Below are 26,104 nucleotides of genomic sequence, written 5' to 3'. Positions count from 1 at the left end.
TTTTTACCATTGGGGGTCTTTAGCCCCATTGTACCCTATCATATAAAATCATGTAACTTGTTTGCTCAAATATTACCTGTTCAAAGTGGTTACAAATACTCTGTGTGTGGAGATATGCATTTGTGCACAAACTCTGTTTGAGAGAAAAATCTGCAATTTGTTGTAAAGATACTGTACCAGTGAAGCAGATGGGAGAGCTAGATGGGGCTAGGGGCTAAATGTGAGATGTAAATATATTTTTAGTTCAAATTTGATTCATATATGTACAAAAGAATATTTAAAGGTGTAAAACAGCAAGAAGGTCCAAAGGTGAAAGGTCACAACTGGTTCTTCCCATACGGGTCGAAATGTACTCGTTAAGACGATGGAAGGAACAATTTGTTTTAAATTGTTATTTCTCTCAAACAATTAAATACAAAAGTAAATTTTCAACAAAAATGGTCTTGACAAAGTCAACGTTTGGTTCCAGTACCAAAAACAATGCAATATTTATAATGTATTCTTTACCTGTCCCAGGTCAAAAATGACCCCAAGACAATTGGAGGCTTAAATTCTAGTTAAGACATTGGTGGCTTAAACCAAGTTGCCAATCTTACTGTATTCATTTTTGTAAGGGATTTAGCAGTAAGATCACATGATCCGCAATGTTTGAACACAAGCCTTACAAAAGGTTCACAAACACATGTGGTTTCGTTGAGCTCACCTTTATTCATTTGTTTATTGTTTAAGTTGTATGAGTCATTCCACTTGTGACATTAAATTTGTTTTAGGCAGATGGCAGTTCTGGAAATCTTGGAAAAATATATTAACAGATCAATTTACTTTAGGAATAATATAATCTGCTATACAAACATATATTTAACCATGTATCAAAAGACCATACATTCAGTCTGAATAAAACTCAAGGCAAACAGTCTCTCTTTAGTGCAATCATAACAGTGCCCCATAACCAGTTGATGTCAATCTTAGACAGAGCCAGTTTAGAAAGGAGACCGGATCACTGGATCCATAAACACCCACACACAGCATGCAAAGCTTTTCTTAAAGCATTGATTAACTACTGATAAATCAGTTACAGTATGTGTTCAAGGAGGTTTTCATTCTAAAATGAATCCCAATTCGATTTTGCCCTAATGAAAATGACTGTATGTAAACATTCTTTTAACATTTGATAGATCAGGTTAAGTTTTAACAGCCAGGACCAAATTGGAGAACAGCACTCTGCACATTCCTCCTGGTTATTAGAATTATTGTGTATGCCATTTAGGACATGATTTGTGTGTGACGTATACAAAACATTCCAGGAAATACTGGGCAGTCACACAGCAAAATAACTACAATAATTTACACAGGAACACATCTAGAGCACACACTGTGGGCAATCATTCATCACTATTAGTGAGCATACATTGAAACTTACAACTCAGTATGGATTAAATGCCTTGTTGTCATAAATATGGCTAAGAACAACATGGTACTACTCAAGAGGACCTCTGTTGAATCATTAGTGGCACCTCTGGGTTAAATTACCATCATAAATTGATTACAGTCCTTCAAGGACTTTACAATCAGAATCTAAACATGAAATCTGGTTGACTCAGTTTAGTTAATTCTCAATGACGAAACATTTGGGTATGAATAGCAAATCAGAATACTTTGGACCATAAAAACGTTCTTATCGGTTTTACCTCAGGAAATACATGATAAGTGATATAATTTAAAGCTTATCATTTAGAAATTTCATAGCAAGAATATTGCCTTAGTTTATTAGGTGGCTCACATTTACACTCATGAATTAACATTTACAATGCCAAATCAAGTGAACTGGCCATCTACACATTAGCCCTATTTTACATCTGGTCCTAAAAGAGTACTTCAAATCATGTAAATTTTTGCTGCAGCTAGTTGTGGGTGGCAGCTTTATTTGGTGACAGCATGGATGGCGTGAGCTAGATATCCAACGTTTCCAGAGGTCACACCAGCCACAGAGATCCGACCATCTTTCGTCATGTATATAGAGAAATCTTTATTCAGACGCTCCACCTGAAAAAGACACATTAAGAGGAAAAGTGGAGAAAAGCCAGTGAGAAATGGGTGATCGTGTGACAAAGATATGGTGTAGAGACCTCAACAGAGTGTGGCCTTATTAATAATAAATCAGAAAACACTTTCACTTGACTTGCCTGCTCTGGTTTGAGCCCTGTGAAGCAGAACATGCCAATCTGGTCAATGACATGCTGCCAGTTTTGAGTGGAGCCCTCCTTCTTCAGATTAGACACAAGCATTTCCCTCATCTTGATGATACGGTTTGCCATGCCTTTCACCTCATCAAGCCTACCAAAAAAAAAAAAAAAAGTCAAGCAACATTCTGTAAAACTCAATTATCACGGGCCGCTTCAGTAATGGGCAAGGTTGTATCACCACATGCAGATCTGGAGAAAACTTGAAGCATCATAGATAAACTTCTGATGGTAAATTTTCCACTAATGTAAAGTTGTTAGCACAAGTCACAAATGAGGTTTTCTTTAGTATATGGTTTGATCTGAATCGTGAATTCATCTGCCAATTTTTAACCTGCATTTGCCAATGGCAGGTGTTCATTTTAGACCCAGGTAGCAGGTCTTACTCTTGGAACTCACCACTCTTTGTAGAGATCAGGTGTGTTGAGAATAGTGGAGGCGATGCGTGCTCCACTCATGGGGGGGTTGGAGTAGATGGGCCGTATGAGAATTTTCAGCTGGGATTCCACACGCTTAGCCTCTTCAGCATCCTTACAAACCACTGTGAACCCCCCTACACGCTCACCTGATCACAATATGCAAAGATACAGCACTATCAGATCACTGACATAGCTCACTGCATAGAGTAGCAATAAAATACATTTGATAAAATGCACATTTCACACTAAGATAAGTTCATAATTTGGAAAACATAATTGTACTTTGATATTTACTTCATTTATAACAATATTAATATATATAAACGTAATATTGGTGACTATTACACATCTCTTTGGAATACTTGATGCTTATTGGTCAATCACAGCATACTGGGGTCAAATATTTTTGTGTAATGTAACCACTAAACTGTATAACTTCCAATTGTCCTAGGCAACCATTTTTTCTACATAACTGTGCTAGTTTTAGGTCACTTGTATCACTCAGACACTTTTATTGAAATGTTAATTTTAAATAAAATCAACATTTCATGTCCACTTATTTAATAAGTAGCCATTTATAAAGTGGGATAAATGTACAATTAGCCATTCATTATCCTCTGTTGTACACCTGGGTCCTTATCACCCTGTCAGGGTTTATTCTTTGATAATGACTGGCTGACTATACATTATCTCTTTTAACAATATAATTTCTTAATTAACACTACATACATTTTGGGGGCCTGGGTAGCTCAGCGAGTATTGACGCTGACTACCATCCCTGGAGTCACGAATTTGAATCCAGGGTGTGCTGAGTGACTCCAGCCAGGTCTCCTAAGCAACCAATTTGGCCCGGTTGCTAGGGAGGGTAGAGTCACATGGGGTAACCTCCTCGTGGTCGCGATTAGTGGTTTTCGCTCTCAACGGGGCGCGTGGTAAGTTGTGCGTGGATTGCGGAGGGTAGCATGAGCCTCCACATGCGGAGTCTCCACGGTGTCATGCACAACGAGTCACGTGATAAGATGCATGGATTGACGGTCTCAGAAGCGGAGGCAACTGAGACTTGTCCACCACCACCCGGATTGAGGTAACCGCGCCACCACGAAGACCTACAAAGTAGTGGGAATTGGGCATTCCAAATTGGGAGAAAAGGGGATAAAAAAATAAAATAAAAAAACACTACATAAATTTTATGCTCACCATACAGGCCCATGTTCTTAGCAAAAGACTGGGACAGAAGAATGTTATGGCCATGCTCAATGAAATAACGCACAGCCCAAGCATCACGATCAATATCCCCACTGGCAAATCCCTGGTAAGCCATGTCAAAGAACACCAGGAGATTTCTTTTCTGTTGAGAAATGAGAGTGGAAAACTTATTGCTTAAACAGCCATTCTTTTGAGACCGAGAAAAGTCTTTCTTTTAAGCCGGCGCCACACTAACCAAATTTTTCAGGTGTGAGCCTCATTTACATAATCACCGGCCAGGTGAAGGGAGATGGAGTACGCTTTATCGTTTGCCAGCGGGAGGTCGTTAATCCCTTGACCGTCTGGACTCTCTGCTGAGATATTAACTTCAGAAACTACACAACTAAACAACATCCGGATTGTTTGAAATTATCATTGGCAGTTGTTGGGATGTACATGTGACAAAGGCAGTAACCAATGAGCATCAGGCCGAAGTCCAGTCCAGAGATAAAGGTAAAGGAAGTGTTTTCAAGAAGACGGAAAGTGAAAGATTTTTCTGCAAAAAGAATGGCGTCCAATGGAAAGCGCGTGTGTATGGTGCATAAGTGAGACATTGCTCTTTAAAGCCGACATGCCAAGCCATATTGTCCGCGACCTTGCAAATGTTGTCTTTGCCAAACCTTTCGGTGCTGCTTCTTCTGCTTCTTTCCATGTGCAACTGCAAATGATAAGGCACAAATTGCAAATGCTGCAGTGAAACACTGATTGTTGTTCATGGTTATAGTTCATGTTCGCGCTGTGCTCTTGCTCTCGGCGAGCTACAGGTTGATTGGCTGCGAAAATGGGATGTGAGAGTGAAGCCTTGAGAAAAGTCTAAGGCATTCATTTAGTGTGACACCTATACTCTGTACTTATCGGTGAGTGTGAAAGGCCCACCGACTGAGGAGGGCAAGATCAGCAACAGCAGTCACTAAGTGTGACGTCCCCCACCTAAATCGAGTTATTCAGAGTATGCTAATGTGGCACCGTCTTAAATCTGTCCAAGTGGTCAAACACAGAGATAAAGCACAGATCAAACACAGAGATAAAGCACAGGCAATATAATGTATAAGGCTTTCCAACTAAATCTCTGTCTCTTCACCCAAGCAGCTTTTCTAAGGCCTGCGTTCAGCTAGCTTACAGACTTTCATTTAATGCCAAAACCAGTTACCTTGATCAGATCAGCCATTTCCTTCCACTGCTCAGGCTTTGGGTCCACTCCTGTGGGATTGTGGGCACACGCATGCAGAACGATCACACTCTTCTCAGGGATTTTCTGATAAAGAACACAGAAATCACTCAACAAAAATATTTGAGGAGAATGCTCAATAATCAGTATGTAAGAGACTTTTGAAAAAAAAAAACAAACAACAAAAAACAAAAAACAAAAAAAAATTCCAAGATCTTACTGAAATGTCATTCAGGGCTCCTTTGAGGTCAAAGCCGCAGGTTTTTGGGTCATAGTAGGTGTAAGCCTTTATCTGCATGCCTGCATCTCTGAAGATAGGGGTATGGTTTCCCCAAGAGGGTTTGGGCAGGTATACATCCTGGGCCACATTGTGGAATCGGGACTGGTCAAGAGGAAAAGTGAGAGGGAGTACTTGGTGAGATACATTTCTTAACCAGACGTAATCACAGCCTCACATAAACAAACTGTGTTGTGAATTATTTGCTTTCAACAGCTTTTAATTACATACCACAAAATTAGCACCAACACGTAGAGATCCAGTTCCAGAAATAGTCTGGACAGTAATGCTCTGTGTGCAAAGAGAACTGGCAATTAATAACCAAATCTCTGGAAAAGACTTCCCAAAAGTTTTAGTTTTGAAGTACTTACTCTTCCACTCTTTAAGACCTCATTATCAGGTCCAAGAGCCAGCTGAGCGCATGCCTTTGAAAAGTCTGCCAAACCTCCAATAGGAAGGTACTCTTTATCCAACTTCTTAGCAGCAATCTGGGCCTCAGCCTGAGAATACCAAAATATGCCATTTATATTATGCAAGGATTAAAAGATTGGAATGCTATTTGGAATACTAGATAGTGATATCATTTTGGACAATTGCTGTAATTTAGGATAGCTATAAAGCTTGAAGATAAAATAGTATGACCAGGGTGACTCAGGGTTTCAAGGAAATCTAACTTCCAAGAAATATATGTAATGTCATAACATAAGTTAAAAGGGAGAAGGGTAGGCTATTTAAGGTGGCACCTTGCGGACACAGTTGAGGACATACGGCTTGCCCTGATCATCTCGATAAGCTCCCACTCCGAGGTTCATCTTCTTAGGGTTTGTGTCACGCTTGAAGGCCTCTGTGACCCCCAGGATGGGATCTGGGGGTCCCATCTGCACCTCAGTCCACCATGAGCTGTGAAAAAAATAATGTATTCAATAGTTAACTTAAAAGCAAGTCAGCTGCTCCAATAAAATAGCCATGATTGCATATTGCCATAGCATACTGACCAGGACAGTGGAAAGGTTAAATGTTCACAACTTTTATTGTTACATAAGCCTTGTAAGCATCTGAGGTCAATAACTGTTGACATCTTATATGCTATTGTACTGTATTATATTATATTGTAAAACCAGCAATCAGCCACCCAGCACTCAAGAAATTGGAATCAATACTGACTGATAAACCCGTATCAGTTGACCAATACCCATTGTAAAAACAGAATTCATCCTTACTCTGTTACCAATACTCAATTTTGAGTAGCCTATAGCCTGCATAAAAAAATAAAATAAAAAGTCCTTGGACAACTCATTAGAATTTCTCCAAGCAGGAGTTCATTATAAGGTGACTACCATCATAAAGCGTTTGTTCTTTAAACTTAAAGGAATGTTATTAAAAGATTAAACTTCACTGATCAAATACCACCTGTCAGAAAAGGGTGCACAATTTCGTTAATTTCAATCACATTTGACATTTCATTACATTTTAAGTATTCTATAAACAAATTAATTTCCATTGTGATTGGATCAGTCAATGTGAGCCCACTTTGAACATTTTTCATATCAAATCTATTCAACCCACTTAAGAAAAACAATGACTTTAATAGGGGCCTTTAATAGGGCCCCTGCAACAGGGGGGCTTTTTACCCCAAATGCTATCCTTTCACTTATTGGACAGTTATTGAATTTTGTTTTATATAATCACCTTGAACAAAATTAAAAATGACAAATAAGTATTTTGTCTAAAAATAAATGTGATTATTTCCAGGATATTCATTAGCTACATAAATGTACAACTTTTAAAAAAAATATTACATATTAGATCAAATTGCCTCAAAATCAACCTTTAGACATTACATGCGATGATCTCATGGAAGAGGAAAAATTTGAGGTTCATAGTGACAAACAGGTGTTTAGGAAATTACTGAGGTAGTTTTTGATGCTATTTAGTGTTCAAAATCAAAGGAGCCTTTTACCTCGCAGAGCCTTTTGCCCCATTGTACCCTAATGTCAAAGACATATACTTAACTAATACTCGCTATATCAGGGGTATCCAAACTTTTTCTACTGGGAGCTAGATGCAAAAATAAATAGTGTTGCGGGCCACACTGTTGCTGTAATAATAATAATAATAATAATAATAATTAAAAAAGGCTAGATGCCACTATTGCATCAACTTTATTTTGTATGCTTAATATTATGCAAGTCTTAGTCACATTTTGTGTTTATAAAGGATATTTCTCTCACCAAGAACGCTCATCACAGAACAGTGATGCAGGGTCAGAAATGAAGGGGTGCTAGAGGCAAAAAATGCCCTAAAGTTCAAAAAATTGTTTGCCACCAATGCACAATGGTCTGTTTTTTATTTATACCATCTAATATAGTTCTTAAAATTCTACTTTAAGAGTAGCATTACACACTTTCACATAAAATATATTTTGAATACAAGAATGACAGTACATTTTTATATGTTTAGAAAAAATGCCCTCATAAACAAAAATTCCCCTGAAAATTATATCCATTATTGGCCTCTTTATGGAAACATTCATTTCTGACCATGCTGCTATGGCGTGGTTAAATGAATTTCTCTATTTATTACTAAGTCAATCACAGTTTCTGTTCTGTTGTTACTTGTGTTACAAATACGATATTAATTTGATCAAAATTATTGTGCTCCCTTCATTTGGTTGATACGCACATATCAACCAACAATGCCCTCACAGGGTGTTTCAGTACAAGCAGAGATGCTAGAGCGTTTTGAGCACTCTCTCTTATGTCCTTACTCTCAAATGGCACTGAGAATCCGTGAATCATTTTTCTTGTTTCAATTAAACATTAAAACGAACCAATTCACAACAATTAATAAACTTCCCAGCACTGCAGAAGACATTATTGGAGAGTGTTCTCGGCTGTCCTTCTAGATAGCCTGCACAGGAAAACAGTAGTCTGACTGCTTTGTAATTAACTGTAAACAGGAGTAAAATACATCTAAACCCCACCCACATAAGGTAGAGTAATAATCCAATGAAATGGTGTAAACCATTCCGCCCTCTGAATCAGCACCAACCCTGTGTCATGTTCACACACTGCCCATACCAAACTGAGCTCTAAATGTCAAACAGCTTATCTTGTATCAGATATTAGCAACAGCAACCAGAACTACAGTAAAAAACTATTAAGTACTCAGTCGATGTGCTGTCGTGTTTTGTATTTGAAAGACACACATCTTTAAAAAGACAAAACATTCCTAAATGTGAGACTAAGGCCTTGTTTTTGTCCTCAATAACAGTGCATAACCCACAGTGTAAAACAATAATTCATGATAATAATGTAATGTTTAAGGGGCACGTCCACATGCGTCACTGTATCCGGCTGAGCACGGGCTGCAGTGGCCCTGTCCCAAATGGCACACTTGATGTGGACTTGCGGTCTTGTGGCCTTAATTTGCGCATTCCCACGAAGTCCACGAGACCATAGGGTGTCCCATTTGTCATTTTAGCGCTCCAAGGAGTTCTCACGAGCGCCCCCTTTGCACCCTAAATGCACCCTTCACTGACCTCCATCAGTGCGGGCTCCACAGCAGACTATTACCTAACAGTCACCGCTGCTGATCGTCTCGACCAGTCACAGCGGACTGGAGTTTCTGAGCCAGAGGAAAAAACATGGCAGACGAGGCGGTCAATCGCGGATTAAATATTGATTTCAATAATAGTTTTTTACTGATTGTCAACGGTGGATCACTTGCTTTTGTGTATACACCGATGAGCAAAAACATTATGACCACTCACAGGTGAAGTGAATAATGCTGATCATCTCCTAACAAGGCCACATATCAAGGTCTGGGTAGATTAGATGTTAAGCGAACAATCAGTTCTCGTAGTCAATGTGTTGAATGCTGGAGAAAGAGGCAGGAGTAAAGACCTGAGCAACTTTGACAAAGTCCAAACTGTTATGGCCAGACAACTGGGTCAGAGCATCTCTGAAATGGCAAGGCTTGTAGGGAGCTCCTGGTCAGCAGTGGCTAGTACCTACTGACGACAGGAGGTGGGGGCCTGGGTAGCTCAGCGAGTAAAGATGCTGACTACCACCCCTGAAGTCGCGAGTTCGAATCCAGGGCATGCTGAGTGACTCCAGCCAGGTCTCCTAAGCAACCAATTTGCCCGGTTGCTAGTGTAACAGAAGCCAACTGATAGATAGCTGTGCAATGTATATAAACCTCACTCTCCTGACATCAAGAGGTGCCCTAGCGACTGATGCTAAAGGCTGTATCATGTGGACGGCCCTGTACGTGTGCGCCGTTTACCTGAGGATGTTATAGCACTGGGATGCACTGTGGGAAGACAACAAGCCGGTTGAGGGAGTGTGATGCTCTGAGCAATGTTCTGCTGGGAAACCCTATTTCTGGCCATCACATGGGCATCAGTTTGACACATGCCACCTACCTAATTATTGTTTCAGACCAGGTATTATTATTGCTTCATGGCAATGGTATTCCCTGATGGCAGTGGCCTCTTTCAGCAGGATAATTCACCCTGCCACACTGCACACATTATTTTTAATTTTTATACCCTTTTCTCCCCAATTTGGAATGCCTAATTCCCAATGCGCTCCAAGTCCTCGTGGTGGCCTAGTGACTCGCCTCAATCCGAGTGGCGGAGGACGAATCTCAGTTGCCTTGTTGTGCGCGGAGACCTTGCGCGTGTGGAGGCTTCAAGCTTTTCTCTGCGGTATCCACGCACAACTCACCACGTGCCTCACTGAGAGCGAGAACCACATTATAGCGACCACGAGGAGGTTAACCCAACATGACTCTACCCACTCTAGCAATCGGGCCAATTGGTTGCTTAGGAAGCCTGACTGGAGTCAGGCCTGGATTTGAACTTGCGACTCCAGGTGTGGTAGTCAGCATCTTTACTTGCTGAGCTACCCAGGCCCCCTACTGCACACATTGATGAAGAGTTCAAGGTGTTGTCCTGGCCTCCAAATTCACTAGATCTCAATCTGATTGAGCATCTGTGGGATGTGCTGGACCAACAAGTCCGATCCATGGCGGCTCCGCTAATGTCTTGGTGCCAGTTACCACAGGACATCTTCAGGGGTCTTGTAGAGTCCATACCTCAGTGGGTCGGTGCTGTTTTGGCAGCACGACGAGGACCAACAGCATATTAGGCAGGTGGTCATAATGTTTTAGCTCATCAGTGTATAGTATCACTTTTAAATCTGATGTGTAGAACTGGTTCAAAACTTTGTTTTATTTAATTTTCCAGAGATATGGAATTACTCCTATTCAGTTTATTGAATAGTTTTTCTTGTGGAAGTTTTACATTCATAAAAGTAACCTAACAAAAAACTTTGCTACTGTTGTTTGAAAGATGATTTAAAAATTATTGAGTCTCTAAAATATAAAGACAGGTGAGAATAATTTAATGCACATGGCTGTAGCTTGTAAGATTGCTTATATTGATTGATATAGCAACATTCGGTCTAACAGTGATATTTAAACCTGCAGAAGTGTGACTGTGTATTTTATAACTATTTTTCAAATATATGGTGGTATGTTCTTTCTATACATTTTACTGTGTGCACCTACCTGTTCTCTAAAGATTTAAAATTATGGGGTTTTGTTTAGGGGTTGACCGAGATGTTTTTTTTCAGGGCCGATACCGATTATTAGTAATCAAGGAGAAAGATAACCGATATTTGGGGTCGATATACATTTGCAGTAAAAATTTAACGCAACACTCAAAAAGTCTCTTAAGAACTGGGCAAGAATAAGGACACTGCGGCCCAAAGACAACCAAAGTAGTGAACTATGGGGGATCTTCTACCGTTCATATATACATAGGAAATTTACTGTGTGGGGGTTCATGGGTGACCCCTGAGAGAAAATGTATAAAAAAGTATTAATGAACCATTTTCCTTAAAATGCAAATCTACCAAAAACAAACAAACAAACAATGTACATCTAAATAGTGCAGTTTAAGAATACTTCATATATAATATACTTGCTATATTTAAGTATAAATGGGATGACTATCAAATAATGGAAATGTTTTTCATCATAAGCAGAAAATTCGTAATTTTTTGGTTGTCTTTGTTGCCATCCATGCCAGAGATGATGATGATATCTCTGATTAATTTTCACAAAATGTAAACAAAAATCTCTGTTTATTATCAATAGGCTCGAAACATTTCGATTAATAAGGCTAATTTTAGATGGGAAAAAAATATTTTCTAGTCTAAAGGTGCTTTGGACACACAATAATTGCCCTGTCACAAACCTTGCTTAGCTGAACCGTCGGAGTCATATCAGACACATGAAGATTGTTTCTGCTTCATTTTCATTTTCTGCAGTGTATTTTAGCAAAAGATGCCAGTATCCATCTATATTGCTGCTCACTGTATTTCTCCGCTACAGTCTAGTGTAATTAAAATAACCGCTTCTGCAGCTCTACTATGCGGTGCCTTCATGTCGTGGGACGGTGGAGAGGGGCAACACGTGCGGAGCGCAAAAGGGCATTAATACTTGATACTTGGCATTAATATTGATACTAACTTGATACTTAGGCAACAAATTTATAAAAAAAAAAAAAAATAAAAAAATAAATAAAAAAAAAACTGTAAATTACACAGAAAATTACTTGCCTAAAAGAACTGCATAATGTCTTATAGATACAAATTATGCCTTTTTTGATTTTTCTGGATTCCATGTTAAATGTTTTAATTAAATGTTATGATCAAATTGTGTTTAATCAAATACTTACTGTACAGCTTTAATCAAATGAAAATATAATAATTTTCAACAATATAGAGCCAATACTAATATTTCAACAACAATTATATATTTCTGGTAAAAAAACAAAAAAGATGCACAACAGAGCTTTACAGTATTAATGACAACATTAAATGAAAACAATCTGATTACCTGAGGCAAAAGGCTGACATGGCTGAATCACAACATGCTGATATTTAGTACACTTGCTTTTGTGATATTGCTTACAGATAATAATATTAATAATACAACCATTTAATATTCTATTATAGTTATTGAGTATTATTGCAACTACTTTGAATATTACACTTTTATACAGTAGTAATATTTTTTTTTGTCGTAATGTCTTCAGTTTCATGCATCCGGTTGAATAGAGCAGTGGTTCTCAACCTTTTTGACTCCAAGGCCCCTCACTGTCCAAGCCAATATTTGGAGGCCCCTTCACCGGAAACTGGGATCACCCAAAATCATGATCATTTTTGATTCTAGAAGTTTCAGAAAGAGTCTGTTTATAACTTGTAGGCATACATCTTAAAGTAATTTTTAGCATTTTAATTAAGTTGGATTATTTTAATTATTTTAACATTTCTTATTTTAAATAAATTAAGTCATGCTGAGGCCCCCTTGGAAGTGTGCTGACGCCCCCTAGTGGGTCCCAGCCCCCTGGTTGAGAACTACTGGAACAGAGCTCTTATTTCAGCAGGACTTTTATTTTGAAAGATCTTTGAAGTTCTTCCTGTTTGTGAAGGGTTTGTTATATCAAGCTTCCTGCGACTTGCAAGCTGAAATCTAGGAGCTACAGTGGTGAAAATGGTCATTTGAGAGTTCACAGCCGATTATATACTAAACACACTGCTCTCCGGCTCTGCTGATGGATACTATTGGACACACTGCATGAAAATCAAGCATCAGTAGTGCGTGTTGCGTTTGTGTGCGAGCCTGCTTGTGTGTGAAGGAGATGACAGAACAAGACGGAGCCTCTCATTCGTTCTGTGGTGCGCATGCGACTATATTATTTCATTAATGACATCTTTCTGCTGTTTAATCTTGGCCATATCGCGACTTTTTTTTAAAATTTATTTTCAAATGGTCTTTAATTTTGCTATTGGCAGCATACGTTAATATGGTACCGAAATTAACAATATGACATCGCACAGTTTAAATTTGAAATTCAGCAATTTGGCACCATTCTCCCGTTCCTGTTAGGGTTTCCAATCGATTCTCCCCACTCAGTGATGCACCCACTGAGAATCATGTTGAAAGAACCTTAGTAATTGGTGATACTATTGTAAGGAATGTGGAAATAGAGACTCCAGCCACTATTGTTAAATGTATTTCGGGGGCTCAGGTGTCTGACATCAGATCAAATTTACAAGTGCTGGCTAATGTTAAACGTAGATTTTCTAAAATTATTATTCATGTTGACACTAACGATGTCCGGCTTCGACAGTTGGAGATCACTAAAGATAATGTTAAAGAGTTGTATGAACTTGCAAAAATGATGTCAGAGACTGTAATATGCTCTTGCCCCCTTCCTGCTCATCGTGGTGATGAGGTTTATAGTAGATTAGTGTCACTGAACGGCTGGATGTCTGAGTGATGTTCGGAGAATAGCATAGGATTAATAGACAATTGGAAGAGTTTTTGGGATAGACCTGACATGCTAAAGAGAGGCGGACTCCATCCCTCCAGGGAAGATGCTGCCCTCCTCTCTAGTAATTTGGCTCATAATATTAATAGTGATAGTATTTGACTAACTGGGACCCAGGTCAGGAAGCAGACAAACTGGTTAATCCAAATATCTGCTAGCTGCCTTGAGACATCACACAGGTCACATAAACTACAACACATAGGGACTGTATCACCTAGATATAGAGACTGTGTCTGTTCCCCGAACTACCAAACACAAACCCCTCACTAGATCATTTAGAAAAAATATAATTAACGTCAAACTTGAAATTTGTTTTTGAAGATAAACATCATATAAAAGGTAGGGCTACTAAACATTAGATCTCTTTCAACCAAAGCACTAATTGTAAATGAAATTATTACAGATCATAGTTTGGATGCGCTCTGTTTGACTGAAACCTGACTTAAACTGGATGAATATATTAGTTTAAATGAATCTACTCCCCTAGGTTATTGTTATAAACATGAGCCTCATCTGAAGGGTCGAGGAGGAGGTGTTGCTACAATTTACAGTGAAGTTTTTGGTGTTACTCAGAGGACAGGATATAAAGTTTAAGTCTTTTGAACTAATAATGCTTAATATGACACCATCAGATATAAATAAAAAATATCTGTCATCTTTTGCCCTTGCTACAGTATATAGATCACCCGGTCCGTATTCTGATTTCCTTGGTGAATTTGCTTATTTTCTATCAGATCTAGTAGTTATTGTAGCTAGAGCTTTAATTGTTGGTGACTTCAACATTCACAAAGATAATGAAAATGACACATTGGGATTAGCATTTATCGATATTCTCAACTCTCTTGGAGTCAGACAAAATGTGACAGGACCAACTCATCACCATAACCATATGCTAGATTTAATTCTGTCATATGGAGTTGATTTTGATCCTACAGAAATTCTTCCGCAGAGCAATGACATATCATATCATTACCTCGTCTTGTTTGCTGCGATCAGCTAATGTCACTCAATCTACACCATACTATCATTCAGGTAGAACTATTCTTTTGACCACTAAAGATAGCTTCACTAATAATCTTCCAGAATTGTCTCATACTCAGTAAGCCAAAAGGTCTAGAAGAACTCGATGTAATAACAGAAAATATAAATGCAGTCTTCTCTAGCACTCTTGATAGTGACGCCCCCCTTTGATTAAAGAAAAAAAAAAAAACACACAATGGTACAATGATCACACTCATGCTCTCAAGAGGGCAGCTCAGAAAATGGAGCGCAAGTGGAAGAATACAAAATTAGAGGTATTTCATGGTGCATGGAATGATAGTGTCTGTAGCTACAGACAGGCACTAAATGCTGCCAGGTCAGCATATCTGAGCAAACTCATAGAAAATAACCACAACAATCCTAGGTGTTTATTCAGTACTGTGGCTAAATTGGTTAGGAATAAAGCCTCGACTGAACCAGATATTCTGTCGCAGCACAATAGTAATGACTTCATGAATTTTACACAAATTAGAATTATGCAATCAACTGTCATAGTACCGCAGAAAACAGTGTCTCAATTTTTCTCATGAGCAACTTCAATCCTTCGCTGTCATAGGTCATGAAGAGCTAACAAAACTTATATTAAAAAAAATCAAAAGCTACAACAACTCACAACTAAGCTCTTAAAAGAGGTATTCCCTGTAATCTCAGAACCTCTTCTTAATATTATTATCTCCTCCTCACTATTGCCAGGATAATTTTTGACTTTGTCATTGTTCAATAATGCAGTTTAATTACAAAACAAAATAAATAAATAATAAATAAACAGAAATCCCCCACTGTCTGAATGTTTTACAAGTTAAATTAGTGATAGCTCAATGATTAGTAGTTAAATACTAATTGTTAAATCATTAGTTCAATAATAATAATAATAAAAAAAAAACATATGGTTCTACACCTTTAAAGAATTATCGAAGCTCTTTGACCCTGCGCTCTGACCCCAGCTTAGCTGCGATATGCAAAAAAAAGAATTTCACTGTATATGTTCAAAAATATATAATGTGTGACAAAAAATAAAGGCTTCTTCTGCCTACGCCTATTCATTTCCATATGTAAATTTTATGTCATACATAATACATGACGTCATCACGTGATTGAGCTACTTTTAGTGACATTTCAGGAAGCCTTTGGCGATGGATATTACATTGTGTCGAATATTCTGGTGGCAGTGGTTACCAAGTGTTATGGCAGCGGCAGGGACACTGTTGTTGGGTAGTGTGCCGGAGAGAGGCCGTGCGTGGATTTGATGTCTTCTGGCGTATTGTGTGACGTCAGCGTATGCGGAAGCTATCATATGTGTATGAAGATTCTCTAAATGGAGGAATATATTTGAATGGACTAAGTGACTTTGATATTGGATTATGGACTGTTAACTGGGTAACTAGTAAGTCAATTAAGGAGTGTAGTGTGGGAGTGTCAGCTGACGGCCTGTACTCTTTCGCTGCTTCTTGTTGACTGCGGTGCCAACAAACTGACAGGATGGCAGGGAGGGAGTCAGATGTTGACAATAACAGCATGGAGTTTAGTGAGCAAGCGGGAAACTATAGTAATGAGAGGAGGATGTGGTGAGAGGGAGTAGATCTATGAAGGCGGCTAGCCGTAAGAGAAAGAAAAAGGACATAGATAGCCCAGGTGGAACGAAGCGTGAGGGAAGAGATGTTGAGGAGAAAGATCCGAAAACAGGGCTGCTTAATGTGGTGGTATGATTTGAAGTAGAGGAGGGAGTAAATAGAGTTGATCCACTAAAACTAACAAAAATCATTAGAGGACAAATTGGAGAAGTGAAATATGCAAGAGTTTTGGGAGATGGGAACTTGCTTATAGGTTGTAGTACTGAAACGCAGATGGAGAAGACAAAGAAAATGGGTAGTGTTGGAAAAATTATAGTAGTACAAGTGGTAAGAGTTGGGGAGAAGAAGGTTGATGGATGCAAGGGAGTGATGTTTGGAGTACCTCTCACTGTTATTATGAAAGAACTAGTGGAGAATTTGAAGGTGCAGAATAATTCCGTAAAAAGTGCTAAAAGATTGACAAGGGGAATTGAGAAAGTGGAGATGGAAACCATTTTGGATGAGTTTGACACAAAAGGTTATCCCAAAGGAGTTACATTATGGATTTATGAGATACAAGATAAGATATCGAAGATATACAAGATATCGTCGGCCGATATTAGCCTTTCACCGATATATCGTATCGGCGTAAATGTTTACCGATATGCACAGATATGAAAACTTTTTTCAGAACATATATATGCTTTAGAATTGGTGTCATTACATAGTTTGTCCAGCAGAGCGTGACTCTGACTCCACTGTTTACAGAGCTGACTCTGAGCTGATGGTGGCTTTGCAGACAGGGCGGAGTTCAGCGGTAAGTTGCTAACTAGTTTGCGAAATACATACTGGAAAGTTAATAAACAATGACCCCATCATTTACCCTTTTCAATATAACTCATATAACGTTAACCCTGTCCCTGACAACCATGTCACTCATGTTTAACACATCTGTTTGCTATGTTAGCCAGCTATAGTTTTTCAGTGCTGTAGCACATTGAAAGGTAAACATCAGTGCATCTTTTTGCAGCTCAGTAGACAACAGTGCGGTGGTGGATTGTGTCTGTTGAGAGTTGATTTCACGCTATGTTGTTGCCTAGTTGGTGAGACGCAATGCTGGAAAGTAAATAAAGTCCATCTTTTACTCTCTGTGACAATGAGCTTATAGCTAACTAGCTAACCACGTAGATACTTTCATTGTTTGTCAGCTGATTGAAAGTTAATGTATAAACATGTATTCATCAAACATTTTTGTTCAGGATTCACAGTTCGCTACCCCCTTCAACCGAACAATTCCAGTCATTGCATTTACAAAATGTAATATTTAAAAGTCTGGTTTTCCACCGTTGAAAGTTTCCTCTGAACTTGTATAGCAAAATACTTTGTAACACCGCTGCCGCTGTTTATCGCTTGTCTCGGCAGGTGTAAATGCTTCTTGTTTTACAACCTGCCAATAATTGACTGGCAGTATTAATATAGTCAGCATTTGACTGATACTAAACAGTACTACTGCTAAGATTTAGCATTTATTTTATTTTTATTTATTCTTCATTTTAATGGTCAGCAACTGATACTGAACATACAGTACTGATGTTTTTAAGCTATTTATTTTATTTTTATTTATTCTTTATTTTCTCAGTGTTCATTTCTAGAATTTGTTGACAATGTGTAATAATAATGTCAAATATTCTTTAATAAAAAATATTTAAGGAAACAGCCTTCTGAGTACATTTGCATAGTCATATCAGTGCAAAATTGGTGAATAATCCACATAGAAAAGGTCCGTTTTCATTCCAGCTAAAAAATTAACTATATCGGACACCATATCGATAAATTTTCCCCCTCTAAAATCAGTATCGGTCAGGCACTATTACATCCCTAAGCCTATGAGGTGTTATAACTGCCAGGAATAAGGAAAGAGAAGATGTACTAGATGTGGTGGAGATCATGAATATGGAAAATGTGGAGAGGGAGTGAAACCAAAGTGCTGTAACTGTGGAGGTAATCACACTGTTGCCTTTTGGGGTTGTGAAGTAATGAGGCGAGAGGTGGAAGTGCAGCAGATAAAAGTAAAAGGAAAAAGTTTCCTATGCTGAGGCAATTAAGAAGTCTGAACAGAAAAAACAGATTAATGACAGAGAATATTATAAAGAGCAGAATAGGAATGAACAACAAGAATGGAAAAAAGTATGGGGCGAAAAGAAGAAACTGGTTACATTTATAGCGGGGGTGATAAATGCAACATCTGAGGTCAGATCTAAAACTGAAAGGATCCAGATTATTGTTAAAGAAGCAGTGCAGCATTTGGAAATGGTAGGGTTGAAATGGGAAGTAAGGGATGAGCTCAATGTACAGTCAAGTCAATAATCAGCATGTGTGGGTTGATAACATTAATAATGTTACACCTTCATTGGAATGCAAGAAGCTTGCTTGCAAATGGTCAAGATTTTAAACAGTTTATAGCCAGCAGTAGAGAAAAACTAGACATTATATGCATCCAAGAGTCTTGGTTAAAGCCTAACTTGGACTTTGTCTTAAGTGGATATGTGGCAATTAGGCAAGATTGAAAAGATGGTGGAGGTGGAGGGTGTGTCACATTTGTAAAACAGGGGATTCCTTACAGAACATTAGGTATAGGGAGTTGACAGGAATACGTGGTACTAGAAGTATGGTGTGAGAGGAAAAAGTTAGTCGTTATAAATTACTACAACCCATGTAAAAGGCTAGAGCTAAACAAGCTTGAGGATATAGAAGGTCAGGATAAAAGTAATATTGTATAGTGTGGGGATTTTAATGCACATAACACATTGTGGGGGAGTGAGAAAATGGATAACAATGGTCAAGTAATAGAAGAGTTGTTGGATGGGAAAAACTTTGTCTTTAAATGATGGAAATAAAACAAGGATAGATGCTGGTTCCGGAAAGGAATCTGTGCTCGATCTCACATTGGTTTCCAATAATATGGCACCATTGTGCGATTGGAATGTTTATCAAGAAGGAACCATTGGGAGTGACCATTACCCAGTTTTATGTAAAGCTAATATTTATATGTCACAGATGGTAGGGGAGGGAAATGGTTATTTGAGAATGCTGACTGGGAGAAATTTCAGAAAGAAAGTGATAGATATCTGAATCAGATTGATTATAATAGAGATATAGAAACAATTGATAATAAAATTAGACAAGGTATAATAACAGAAGCATGAGAATCCATTCCTAAAAGTAAAGGTAAAGAGGAAAGCAGTACCATGGTGGGATGATAAATGCAAAGCAGCAGTGAGAAACAGAAATAAAGCATTTAAGTTAATGAAAAGAACCCATAATTTTCAGCATATGATTGAATATAAACAAGCTCAGGCAGTAGTCAAGAGAACAATTAGACAGACAAAAAGAACATATTGGAGGAAGTACTGTGATTCAATTGGGAACACCACTCAGGTAGGAGAGGTGTGGGGGATGATTAAAAAGATGTGTGGGGATAGGAGGGAGTGGAGCTATCCTGTCTTGAGTAGTGGAATTGAGGTTGCAGTAAGCAATAAGGAAAAAGTTGAGATGATGGTAAATAATTCTGTTAATGTACACAGCTCCAATAACTTGTCTGAGGAGGGAAGAAAAAATAGAGAGAAAAACAAATCTGAAAACTTGGGGGCACTAAGGAGAAAGGAAAGCATTAAAGATGAACCAAATGTCCCATTTAGCATGGGAGAATTAAGTAAGGCGCTGGCTAAAACTGGGAAGACTGCACCAGGGAAAGATGAAATATGCTACATCATGTTGAAGCATTTAAGTATGGAGGGACAGAAGAAGCTGTTGAGGTTATTTAATAAAGTGTGGGATGAAGGAAGAGTACCAGAGAGATGGAAGGAAGCGATAATTATCCTGATATGGAATCCTGGAAAGGATGCCAGTAAGCCAACAAACTACAGACCTATTGCATTGACATCACATGTCTGTAAATTGATGGAATGGATGGTAAATGAGAGGTTAATGTATTTCTTGGAGAAAAGAGAAATGATGGCTGAATTCCAAAGTGGATTTAGGAGAGGAAGGGATACTATGGATTCAGTGTTGTGTCTGGAGGATGAAATCAGAAAAGCTCAAATAAATAAAGAGACAGTGTTTTTTGACGTAGAAAAAGCATGACATGCTATGGGAGAGGGATTCATGATTAAATTACTTCGTATGGGAATTGGAGGGAAAAAAATTTAAATGGATAATGGATTTTCTGAGTTGGAAGATCCATCCAAGTTAAAATAGGATCAGAACTGTCAAGCAAACATGTTGTAGAGAATGGAACACCTCAGGGGAGTGTTGTAAGTTCCAGTTTTTTTCTGTGATGATAAATTATACAGGTGCATCTCAATAAATTAGAATGTCGTGGAAATGTTCATTTATTTCAGTAATTCAACTAAAATTGTGAAACTCGTGTATTAAATAAATTCAATGCACACAGACTGAAGTAGTTTAAGTCTTTGGTTCTTTTAATTGTGATGATTTTGGCTCACATTTAACAAAAACCCACCAATTCACTATCTCAACAAATTAGAATATGGTGACATGCCAATCAGCTAATCAACTCAAAACACCTGCAAAGGTTTCCTGAGCCTTCAAAATGGTCTCTCAGTTTGGTTCACTAGGCTACACAATCATGGGGAAGACTGCTGATCTGACAGTTGTCCAGAAGACAATCACTGACACCCTTCACAAGGAGGGTAAGCCACAAACATTCATTGCCAAAGAAGCTGGCTGTTTACAGAGTGCTGTGTCCAAGCATGTTAACAGAAAGTTGAGTGGAAGGAAAAAGTGTGGAAGAAAAAGATGCACAACCAACCGAGAGAACCGCAGCCTTATGAGGATTGTCAAGCAAAATCGATTCAAGAATTTGGGTGAACTTCACAAGGAATGGACTGAGGCTGGGGTCAAGGCATCAAGAGCCACCACACACAGATGTGTCAAGGAATTTGGCTACAGTTGTCGTATTCCTCTTGTTAAGCCACTCCTGAACCACAGACAACGTCAGAGGCGTCTTACCTGGGCTAAGGAGAAGAAGAACTGGACTGTTGCCCAGTGGTCCAAAGTCCTCTTTTCAGATGAGAGCAAATTTTGTATTTCATTTGGAAACCAAGGTCCTAGAGTCTGGAGGAAGGGTGGAGAAGCTCATAGCCCAAGTTGCTTGAAGTCCAGTGTTAAGTTTCCACAGTCTGTGATGATTTGAGGTGCAATGTCATCTGCTGGTGTTGGTCCATTGTGTTTTTTGAAAACCAAAGTCACTGCACCCGTTTACCAAGTAATTTTGGAGCACTTCAGGCTTCCTTCTGCTGACCAGCTTTTTAAAGATGCTGATTTCATTTTCCAGCAGGATTTGGCACCTGCCCACACTGCCAAAAGCACCAAAAGTTGGTTAAATGACCATGGTGTTGGTGTGCTTGACTGGCCAGCAAATTCACCAGACCTGAACCCCATAGAGAATCTATGGGGTATTGTCAAGAGGAAAATGAGAAACAAGAGACCAAAAAATGCAGATGAGCTGAAGGCCACTGTCAAAGAAACCTGGGCTTCCATACCACCTCAGCAGTGCCACAAACTGATCACCTCCATGCCACGCCGAATTGAGGCAGTACTTAAAGCAAAAGGAGCCCCTACCAAGTATTGAGTACATATACAGTAAATGAACATACTTTCCAGAAGGCAAACAATTCACTAAAAATGTTTCTTTTATTGGTCTTATGATGCATTCTAATTTGTTGAGATAGTGAATTGGTGGGTTTTTGTTAAATGTGAGCCAAAATCATCACAATTAAAAGAACCAAAGACTTAAACTACTTCAGTCTGTGTGCATTGAATTTAATACACGAGTTTCACAATTTGAGTTGAATTACTGAAATAAATGAACTTTTCCACGACATTCTAATTTATTGAGATGCACCTGTATATTTGTAAATATACCAATAGACATGGGAAGATCACTGTTTGCGGATGACGGGGCTCTGTGGAAAAAAGGGAGGAATTTGGAACACATAGTTAAGAAAATACAAGATGAGATACAACAGGCTGAAATGTGGGGGATGAAATGGAGATTTACATTTTCAGTGGAGAAGACCAAAGTGATGCTTTTTACAAGAAAGAAAATCAGGGAAGGTAATAATCTGAAATTATATGGAAGTTACCTGGAACGAGTTGAAAGTTTTTGTTTCTTGGGAGTGCATTTTGACTCTAGATTAACCTGGAGAGAGCATACTGGAAATGTGGAGAATAAGTGTAAAAAGTAATAAATATTATGAGATGTCTTGCAGGAGTGAAATGGGGAGCTGATATTGAATCACTGAAATTTATATATGTTGCTCTAATAAGATCAAGGCTAGACTATGGGAGTGTGGCATTTGGATCAGCAGCAAAATCTGTGCTTGTGAGGCTGGATGTATTACAGGCTCAGGCCTTGAGAGTACGATTAGGGGCAGTGAGAACATCACCAGTGTGTGCGCTTCAAGCTGAGGCAGGAGAAATGCCATTGAGTCTCTGCCGAAAACAGCTGCTTGTAAATTACTGGATAAATCTGATGGGGCATGGAGATAGTCATCCAACTAAAAGTGTGTTACAGGCCAGCTGGGAAAGGGAGAGAGTGGAAAAATTAAGTTTTTGCTGGACAGGAGATGCAGCAGCAAAAGACTTGGGAGTCAATGGAAAGGACTTCTGTCCAACAGTAATATGGCCTATTACCCCTGTGTGGATGCTAGAAACTCTGGTGGTAGATTTGGAACTGCTTCAAATCAAGGCTAGAAATAAAAGTATAGATCTGGTGAGTGAGTTTTATAGATATAAGGAATTCAAGTATAAAGACTATGAGCAGATTTTTATAGATGGATCAAAGGATCCAGTAACAGGAAGTACAGGTTCTGTAGTTGTAGTTCCTAACCAGAGAAGTGAGATATGCAGATGGACTTCAAATTACTTAAGTGTGTATACTGTTGAATTATATGCCATATTGATGGCATTAGAATGGGTGGAACAAAACAGAGTCCTAGTTTGTAGTGATTCAGTCTCTGCCCTGTACAGTCTTATATCAGGATTTAATCTACGAAATAATATCATTACACTCAAGAATAAGGAAACAAGGCACTGAGATCATATTCATTTGGATTCCCACTCATACAGGCATTATGGGTCATAGAGTGGACAAACTGGCCAAACAAGCTGTTAAAAAAGAAAACAGACACAAATATTAGTATCTCAAAATCAGAAGGAAAGAGCATTGTATGGTGAGAAATTATTAAAGAGTGGCAGCAGCAGTGGGATCAGGAAATAAAAGGAAGACATTTATATTCCATTCAAAGATGTTGAATCAACATCAACAGAGTTGATGTGAAAAGTAGGGGAGGAAACAGAAAAGAGGAAACAATCAAGACTAGGTTAAGAATAGGACACAGTAATCAGAATAGTACACTTCACATTATTGGAAAACATCCAACTGGCTTTTGAGATCATTGTCAGGTATCAGAAACTGTAGAGCATGTGCTTGTCAATTGCAGGAAATATGAAGCAGAAAGAAATGGCATGATGGAAGAAATGGAAAGATTTGGAATATCAGGAACAGGAGTAAAGAGTATACTGTAACAACTTCCTAATAAGAACAGGATTGATGGGGAGAATATGACTTACTGGACAATTTAGGAGTTAGATTACTCCAGAAAATGGCAGTAGTGCAACATTAAGTATGCAAGCTGCCGGTAAAACCCAACAAAGAAGAAGCCTTTGGCGACTTCCTATGAGAAATTGGCTGTGTCTCATTTGGAAGGATCCATCCTCCGGAGGTCGCATTTGGCGGCCGCATACGTCTCGTTTCAGAAAAGCAAGTAGGACACTTCGAATGCAGCCTTCGAATGTGACATTCTTTCACAGGAATTCGGAGGATGCATGAGATGTATCCTTCGTGGGCACTCACAACCCACAATTCTTTGCTTCAACGGAAATGTCTAAAAAAAAATTGATGCCAATTTGCTCATAAATATGATGTTCAAACGCAAGGAATGTTAATTCCCAAGTTGAAGTACCTCAGTAGATGGGTGCAGAGTACATAATATGTATGATTAATATATAATTAAAATAAAGTATTAGACTAAAATACACCAGTAAAATCTATTTTCATTTCTCTTTACATCATTATAACTCTCCTAAAATGTACCTCATACATTCCCTTCCAGAGGGACTTTGTTCCCTTCTCACTCAAAGCCCTCGCGCTTGTTAAAGAGTGGCTGCTGTCATAGCAACCATGTTATGTTCCGTTTCGTTTTTCCTACGAAAGCCGTCTCGTTTAAACAAGATTTGTTTAAAGGAGGACGCTCGGTATACTGCAGCCTTCGAAGGACGCGTCCTATCTAGCATGCAGCCTTCCAAACGAGACACAGCTATAGTTGGCAACACTGCCATCGGTCTGCACTCGCTTACGTCACCAAATTCTGCACTCAGACAAGGGTGCCATTAGGGACAGGGCCAGTGATTGGCTGAATTTAAGGGGGAAGGCGCGATGAGCCGCTACCAGAGTATGTGCTTTTTACAATGTCACTGTTCCTTTCACAGAAAATTAACAATTATTCAAACCGATTATTTTTAATTATTGTTTTTAAAGGTGTTCTCGTAGTAAAAGAGTAAGCTTGATGCCAGTTCAGTGCCCAACATCGATTAATGTAGCTTAATAATGTCACTGACAGAGACAGCAGCAACATCATAAACTCCTACAAATTTTCTGTGCAAATCCCCCCCCCATCTCTACCTAATCATACTATAATGCAATTAAACAGAAAATCTAAAATCTGTGAACAACCGTGCAGCATACACTAGCCAGGCCTGGTTGAACTTGCTATGGTTAATGTCATACTCCAGACTGCTAATAACATCGATTAAAGCAATATTACTGATCTTTGACGACATCTGATGTTGCCAGCGGCCATACGCTCTTAAAGTCATTCTGAAAGATAAAACCACTGGTCAAACATCAAAAGCATTAGTATATTCCAAACCATGTTTACAGGAGAGTTACATGCAATAACTTGTAGCTGTGCTCAGTCCGCTAACCTGCTAGCACAAGCTAACTTGTCAGATGAGCGAGTGCGTGCACAAGTAAAATAAAAACACAAATTACCTTGCACGGAACTGTAAAACTACCAAGGCAGGGGCCTGGGCCCCGACACTAGTCAAAATCTTGCTGGATTTCAGTAGTGCCATTGCTCGAAGTGCAGAGGACTTATTGGAAGACAAACACACACTGCCAAGGGTTTGAATTCGCCTGCTGTTTGTGGTGTAGAGCTAATGGTTTATAGCGCCTCCAAGGGCATTGCATTGCACAGCGGCTGGAGACAAGAAGTAGTACAGTAGAAGGCAGTTTAACGGAATGATACTGTGACTGAGTTTAAACTGGCCATAAACAGACGTGACCAAAGAGCTAGCTAACAACGATCAAGTTATGGTGCAAGTTATGGTGAAACACTTGTTTGTCGCTACACACTGCATAATGTACCATATCCACGATGGCACGGTGTGCAGTGAGTTTGATTTTGAGGTAAGTTGATGAAACATGTATTAATTGTTCAAATGTTGCAGATTTATGTAGCTAATATGTAAGTCCCTGAAATGATCAAATCTATTTTGAGACAAAAGATGTGTTTATGATTTTCAGATGCTTAAAGGTACACTCAGTAATGTTTTTATCATTAAATGGTTTTAATCCTAAAGAAATTAATTGCAATTTTGAAACATATGCATA

General features: G+C 38.7%; 1 protein-coding gene across 1 annotated transcript; it reads right to left on the bottom strand.

Moving 5' to 3' along the window:
- Positions 1 to 688: 688 nt before the first annotated feature.
- LOC127455978 (aspartate aminotransferase, mitochondrial) lies at positions 689 to 25,728 on the bottom strand. Its single transcript, XM_051724212.1, has 10 exons — positions 25,484 to 25,728; positions 6,093 to 6,249; positions 5,721 to 5,849; positions 5,581 to 5,640; positions 5,293 to 5,454; positions 5,055 to 5,159; positions 3,857 to 4,007; positions 2,640 to 2,805; positions 2,184 to 2,334; positions 689 to 2,043 (listed from the first exon to the last, which is right to left on the bottom strand). The coding sequence occupies exons 1-10, from the start codon at positions 25,564 to 25,566 to the stop codon at positions 1,921 to 1,923; spliced, it is 1,287 nt and encodes a 428-aa protein (XP_051580172.1). The 5' UTR covers positions 25,567 to 25,728; the 3' UTR covers positions 689 to 1,920.
- Between the last annotated feature and the right edge of the window lie 376 nt (positions 25,729 to 26,104).

The sequence above is a fragment of the Myxocyprinus asiaticus genome, chromosome 18 (genome assembly GCF_019703515.2).
Source record: "Myxocyprinus asiaticus isolate MX2 ecotype Aquarium Trade chromosome 18, UBuf_Myxa_2, whole genome shotgun sequence".
Lineage (NCBI taxonomy): Eukaryota > Metazoa > Chordata > Actinopteri > Cypriniformes > Catostomidae > Myxocyprinus > Myxocyprinus asiaticus.
The sequence above is the reverse complement of the archived record's forward strand: the minus strand, read 5'-3'. Positions and strand labels throughout refer to the sequence as shown.

What these genes read in the sequence shown, in the direction of transcription:
- LOC127455978 (XM_051724212.1), bottom strand. Translation starts at nt 25,566, where the DNA reads ATGGCACTACTGAAATCCAGCAAGATTTTGACTAGTGTCGGGGCCCAG. An exon ending in GAGCCCTGAATGACATTTCA is followed by an intron (nt 5,160 to 5,292) that starts GTAAGATCTTGG and finishes GTTCTTTATCAG; the next exon opens with AAAATCCCTGAGAAGAGTGT. An exon ending in CAGGGCTCAAACCAGAGCAG is followed by an intron (nt 2,044 to 2,183) that starts GCAAGTCAAGTG and finishes TGTCTTTTTCAG; the next exon opens with GTGGAGCGTCTGAATAAAGA.